The 6,000-nt window shown below is 56.5% G+C and overlaps 1 protein-coding gene across 1 annotated transcript in view; it reads left to right on the top strand.

The window, feature by feature from the left end:
• Window positions 1-1,220: 1,220 nt before the first annotated feature.
• The window catches only part of LOC112947253 (opioid-binding protein/cell adhesion molecule homolog), a 44,439-nt gene continuing 39,659 nt past the window's right edge, over window positions 1,221-6,000 (top strand). Inside the window, exon 1 of the mRNA XM_026039301.1 lies at window positions 1,221-1,387. Within this exon, the coding sequence (XP_025895086.1) occupies window positions 1,221-1,387 (167 nt within the window). The remainder of the gene's footprint in view (window positions 1,388-6,000) is intronic.

The following is a 6,000-nucleotide window of genomic DNA, read 5'->3' as shown; positions in this document are numbered from 1 at the left end:
CCTCCATAAACCTATTCCAAGAGGTGCTCGGACTGGAATTAGCAACTAGAGGAAGCCTCGTTCTGTGCTTGAATATGGCTGCGTGGTGTCGGCGTGTCCCGCTCCTATTTCCCTTGCTGAGAGAGACCCGCGGTTTGATTTTGGGGGGAAACGGAGGATTTTGGAGCTCTGGACAGGGCTGGGAAGGGGCAAGCGGCTCCCGTGGCACTTGGGGACGTTCCATTTGGGGATAAAAGCTATTGGGGTGGGTTTGCGGCACAGCTGGGAAGAGCGGGGCGGGATGCGGGGGAAGAGGTGCTGGGAGCGATTCCCAAACACGCCGGGGAAAAWCAGCAGCTGCAAGTGTGCAAGAGGAAAGGTGGTCAGAAGGAAAGGGGTAGGGACAGATGGAGGGAAGGAGGGAGAGAAAGCAGGTGGGAGGAGAGGGAGGAGGAGACAGCGGCGCAGACAGACATTAGTTAAAAATCCTATAGCCCCGGGTGCAGACGCTCTATATATACCCGCCGAGGCGCTTCCGAGGCACGAGGCTCTTTTTCCCCCCTCTCTTTGCTCTTTGTGCCCACCCAGGGCACCCTAGACCCGGAGCTCGGTGTCCCGGTGCGGTCAGTGGGATGGGAAGCCGGGGATTTTGGCCAGAGCAGGTTGTCCCTCTCCGTGGTCCCAAGGGGCAATTTCTGCTTCCCGACGGTGCCACTCGCAGCCCTGGTTCCCCCCGCTGCATGTGCGTCGGGATGTGCGGGATGCGGCATGGAGCCGCTGCCATGACAACCCTGCGATGCCGGGGCCGCATCCTTGTCCCCCTGTATCCCGCCGGGGATGCTCCGCAGGGAAGCGGCCCTCCGGCAGCGGGATTGCTCTTTTGCCTGGCCATCCTTTCCCCTGCTCTTTTAGACACCTATAGCCATAAGTCTCCATATATAGGGCGGGAAGCGGGCAGCCCCGCCGGCTCCTTTTCCCGGCTGCCCTCCCCTTCCTGCGGGCGCCACTTACGGCTTCCTCCGTGGGCTATAAACTTTTGCTGCGGGAGCTCCGCCACGGCGCGTGCCCAGCCGCGTCCTCCGGCAGCGTCGGGAGCAGGCAGCGCGCCGTGACCTTCATCTCCCGCTCCTCCTCCTCCCTCCTCCTCTTCCTCCTCCTCCTCCTCCTCCTCGTCGCCGTGTCGGTGCGGCCGCTCCGGATGCGGGGGCCGCGCTGAGCGCCGGGGGGCTGCGCCGAGCGCCATGGGGCCCGGYGGGCGCCCGCCGCTGCCCGCCCGCCGCCTGCTCGCCCTGGCGCTCAGGCTCCTCTTCCTTGTGCCCGCAGGAGTGCCCGTGCGCAGCGGAGATGCCGCCTTCCCCAAAGCCATGGACAACGTGACGGTGCGGCAAGGGGAGAGCGCCACGCTCAGGTAGGAGCCCCGYGGGACGCGCGGCTGCGGGCCGGGACGCGCGGGCGCCGGAGCCGAGTTGTCCCGCGGAGCCCGCGGCGCCTTCCCGCCGCTGCTCGGCAGTCCCCGCACGGAGCCGCCGGGGCCGGATCAATCGCTTGCCTCCCGGGAAGCGGCTCGCGCAGCCTGATGGATGCTCGGCCTCGCGCCGCGTGCCGGGGCGGGATGTGCCGGGGAGGAGGGATGCGCTCCGGTGCAGCAATCCCTGGTCCGTGGGAGCATCCTCTGGTCCATCAAAGCATCCCCCGGTCTGTCAGCGCATCCTCCGGTCCATCAGAGCATCCCCTGGTCCTTCAGAGCATCCCCCGGTCCATCAGAGCATCCCTTGGTCCATCAGAGCATCCCCCCATCCGTCAGAGCATCCCCCGGTGCATGGGAGCATCATTTTCCGAGCGTGTTACAGGTGGATCCACGATGCGTCGGTGCCTTTCGGGATGCTCCCATAAAATACAGCAGCAGATCATGCCCAGCTAGTGCTGAGACATATATATACATATATATTTTTGCGTTTCTGCCCCGGTGATGCGTAGGGATGGACTCGAGCAGAAGCCTGTGCTCCTTGCCAGGGCTGCACCAGCAGAGGGCTGACTTGGATATGTTTTTTTTGGAGCTTTTGGCCTCTTTTTCCTGGGAGATGTTTGCGGAGCAGTCGGCCCTGTAGCGGGGGCAGCATTGGAGCCTCTCACCTTCCCCTCCRAGTCCCTCCGCACCGCCCGGCCGTGGCGCATCCGCACGTGCGCCGCCGCCTCCCTTCTCCCTAGGGAGCCTCCGTGCCATCCCTGYGGGAAGCACGGCTCCGTCCGCAGGCAACTTCCAGGCCGCCTGGGACAGCAGATCCCCGTGTTTTATTTAGCAATTGCGGAGAATTCATGGGGRTTTTGGTAGCTCTGCACCTTTCCGCTCCCAGGAGCTCGAGGTGTTTTGCAAATCCTTGCGTCTACTCTTAAAAATAACACCAGGCTCGGAGGCTGAGCCCTGCTGCAGCGAAGCGGCAGAACCCAATATTGCACCGCATGGGACACAGACAGCAGCACCCTCACCTTGGGCACCCAAAGGGAGCCTGGAAAAGCTCACAGTTTTATTTCCCAGCTGGGATTTGGTCGGGAAACGGGACTTAAGCTGCTCCTTTTGGAGCTTTCCATGCACTTGGATGCGCGCAGAGCTGCTGCGTGCCAGCCCGGGATGCCRGAGACCCAATAGGTCCCTATTGGGGCGAGAATCGACCTCCCTTGCTGTTTTATCCAAAATATGTGTTTAGTTTCGATGGAAGCGTCCAAGGGCTGCGGCAAATCCCGGAGCGTCGCGGGGAGAGGGATGCGCAGGCGAGCAGATTGCGCCGCGAGCAGCGCACCCTTTTACAGCAGGCAGCAGTACAGTTCATAAAGCCATAAACCAACAGCTGCTCCGAATTTGCAGCCTTTATGGTGTTATCTGTATTTAAGGAATATCGGCAATTTTTTTTTAGCACAAGGAGCGGGAGCCGGCGTGAGACAGGCGTAAGGGGCGAGGATTTTGCGCAAGAAGCGGCAGACGCAGGCTTGGTTTTGCAAAGCTTAGCAATGCAGATGCACCGTTTCCCCCCGTATTTAAAAACATATTTTCAAGCTACCTCATTCCCCCTTCATCCCTCACCAAACCTCAGCCCATCCTGTTGTTTCCCTATAAAAAAGACCAAAAGTCCACGGGCCTCGCACTAATTTGCACAGAGGACTCGGCGACTYGCTGAATTTTGTTCAATTAGCGAGGACGAGAACAATTCCAATTAAAAAGAGAAAGGCAGAGTAAAACATGGCGAGATGAAGCTTCTCCATTTATTTTTGCAATTATAGGTTTAATTATTTCTGACAATGCTGCTTTTTTTTAATAGTAATCTGCTGCAGTCCATACCCCAGCACGTGATGAGGCCTCAGTGAGATAGCAGTTGGACGCGGGTCTGGAGAGACAAGAAAAGAGAGGATTTTTTTCCACCGTTTCCTCTATTATTCCGTACGTCCATTTGGAGGGAAAATCCTTGGGAAGCAGGAAGAGGCTGCCATGTTTTTTTGGGTGCCGATGCTTACATTTTTGGGATTAGCAAAGCACGGCTCCTCCAAACCTTGTTCTGTTTTYCCCCCCCAAAAATAAAGTTTTCCAGAGCTAAATATATACCTGCCGTTTCCAAGGTGAAGCGTGCGGGAGCCCTAATTGGCGACGCGGGGAAATTGCAGCCCCGGATCCTGGCATTTGGCTCCTCCCGGCTGGCGCAGTCATTTCTCCCGAGGTAGCTGCTATTTAACTTGTCTTCCCTGCTCTTGATGGCCGTAATTAACGGGCCTGCTAATTGGGGGAGCCCAGGCGCCCCTGCACTGCACTGCACAAGGATGGGAGCACTTCTTGCAAGCCGCGTAGATCCCCCCGCATTGCATCCAGCTATTGCTGCCTGTCTGTGGGATAAGGATGCTCTTCCAGCCCCTTTTCCCCACGTTTCCCCATCGCCTTGGCTGCTCTCCCAGCTGTTTCCCCTGCCATTTCTCCACTTCTTTTTCTTTCCCTGCAAGCCCAAAACATGGATGCTTCCCACAACAGCTGGACATATTGTTTTAAGCGATAATCTGTAGATAGTGCCAGCAAGCAGACAGCTCATAAGGAATATCTGATTCCGTGGCTGTCGCTTCTTTTTCCTCCTTCGCAAACGGGCACCGAGGGCTAGGACGGTCTCTGTTAACCTCTTCTTTTATTAATTTAAAAAAAAAAGGGCTCTGAGAAAGGCCGATAATGGGTTGTTTATCGCAGGTTTGCTGGGATGTGTTAAGTCTTGTGCTCGTTGAGAGGCAGAGCCCTTCACGGCYGGGTCCGGAATGCCAATGTCCGGACCAATGCTGGTCCGGATGCTCCGCATCCCCAGCTCCTGTTTTCCTGCCACCGTTTTCCCAGATCGGGTCYGAATTGGTTGTTTTGCCCATGATCAGATGGGTCTCGAAGAGAAGGAGCTGGGAAGGGAAGGAGGAAACAGCAGGAGCAGGGAAGGGAAAGGGAGCAAAAATGGAAAAGAGGCAAGACCAGCCCTCCAAGATACCTCCATTCCTGGGGGAATGTAATGGGAAACTGGGGAAGTTTGGGTACAAGTTCTTAAATCAGTGATTATCAGCCCAGCCAGTTGGCAACAGGACTGGAGGATACCTGAGACTGACGGGGTTTTGGTTCCAGCCACTGTGCTGGGACCCGCTCCCTTATTTATTTATTTTGCTGTGTGTTCGTGCGTATATCTATTTATAAGAAAAGGAAAAGGGGGGGGAAAAAATCTAACAAATTTCTAACCCATATAAATCCAATTACCCATGTTTTGCCTGCGGGGAGCGAGGGAGATTAATGTTTGGTATTTTGGCAGGAATGTAAAAAGGAATAGGTGGTAATAACAATGAAGGCTCGTAAAAAAGGGAACCGACGCCGTGTGCCGGGGGAAACCTGCCTGGAATTCCACAGGGAATGCTCCTTTCCCACCCGAGGGGCAGGGAGGGAATCCTGGGCACTTGACCCTTTATTCTGTGAGCTTTAATGGGATAATAATGGAGGCTGATGGAAAGAAATGTGTTATGCTGCCGGGGTGGCTCCCTCTGACGCGTCCTGCTCGGGATGGATGGTTTTGGCGACACTTTATTTCCCGTTTTAATGGGAAGCGAGTGATGTCCGAGGGGTTTTGCCCCATGTTTTGGGGACAGCCTTGCTCCTTTTGGGCCATTACAGGGTGACATCCAGCGCCGTTCCCCGCTCCATGGGTTAATCCCACTCGGATATCGCCTCCCTGCAGCACTTTCTGCTGCCTCCGCACCGGCCTYGCCGCTCTCCGGTTATTACCAGCACCGCCTTTATAACCCACTTTATCAGATGGGGTTTTTTTTCCCCCTATTTTTCCTGTCTAAAGAGCACAACCCTTTCCAAAGAGCATAAAGAAGCAAGGCCTCACTGCAGAAGGAGGAAGGGAGCCGCTAGCGGAGCAGGGAGCCTCCGCCTTTGCCCCTTGAACGAGGAGGCCACTTCTCGGTGTTGTTGCATTTAATTCAATTAACACGGTTAAGGGCGAGATTTAAAGGCCCTTCCYGGAGCGCCAGGGATGCAGGTGGAGGGAAAAACCTCCATTCCCAAGGAGACACCGAGCTCCATGGGGCACCGTTAGCATTCACGTCACATCGGGTCCCGCTTTCCGGCACCCTCCCCGTGCTGCTTCCGTGCTCCTTGGCATTAAATCAATTAGTTCGGCTCTTTTTGGGGGGGTTGTAACTGCGGGGAGGGCCAGTTTTATTTAATATTSCTAGCTGCATGGTAATTACCCCGCTGGTCCCCTCTCCTCCCCGGCTCCTGTGGGAGGGATGCTCGGACTTAATTAAAGTGCATCATCCAGGGCTTCCCATGGAATGATTGCGGGGGGAAGCAGATCGTCTCTCCTGCGAGGCCATGCCGGCAATGTGGAGATGCCGCTGCCGTGCACCATTTCGGCCTCTTTTCACCCCGGGCTCTTTTCCGCCTCTCAATCTTGTTCCCATATTTACCACCTCGCAGGTACCATCTTGCTTGAGCAAGTCCGTGGCCACCGGTTA

The sequence above is a fragment of the Nothoprocta perdicaria genome, unplaced genomic scaffold (assembly GCF_003342845.1).
Source record: "Nothoprocta perdicaria isolate Ctin4 unplaced genomic scaffold, notPer1 scaffold_228, whole genome shotgun sequence".
Taxonomy (NCBI): Eukaryota; Metazoa; Chordata; class Aves; order Tinamiformes; family Tinamidae; genus Nothoprocta; species Nothoprocta perdicaria.
Note: the sequence above shows the minus strand (reverse complement) of the source record. Positions and strands in the feature narration are given on the sequence as shown.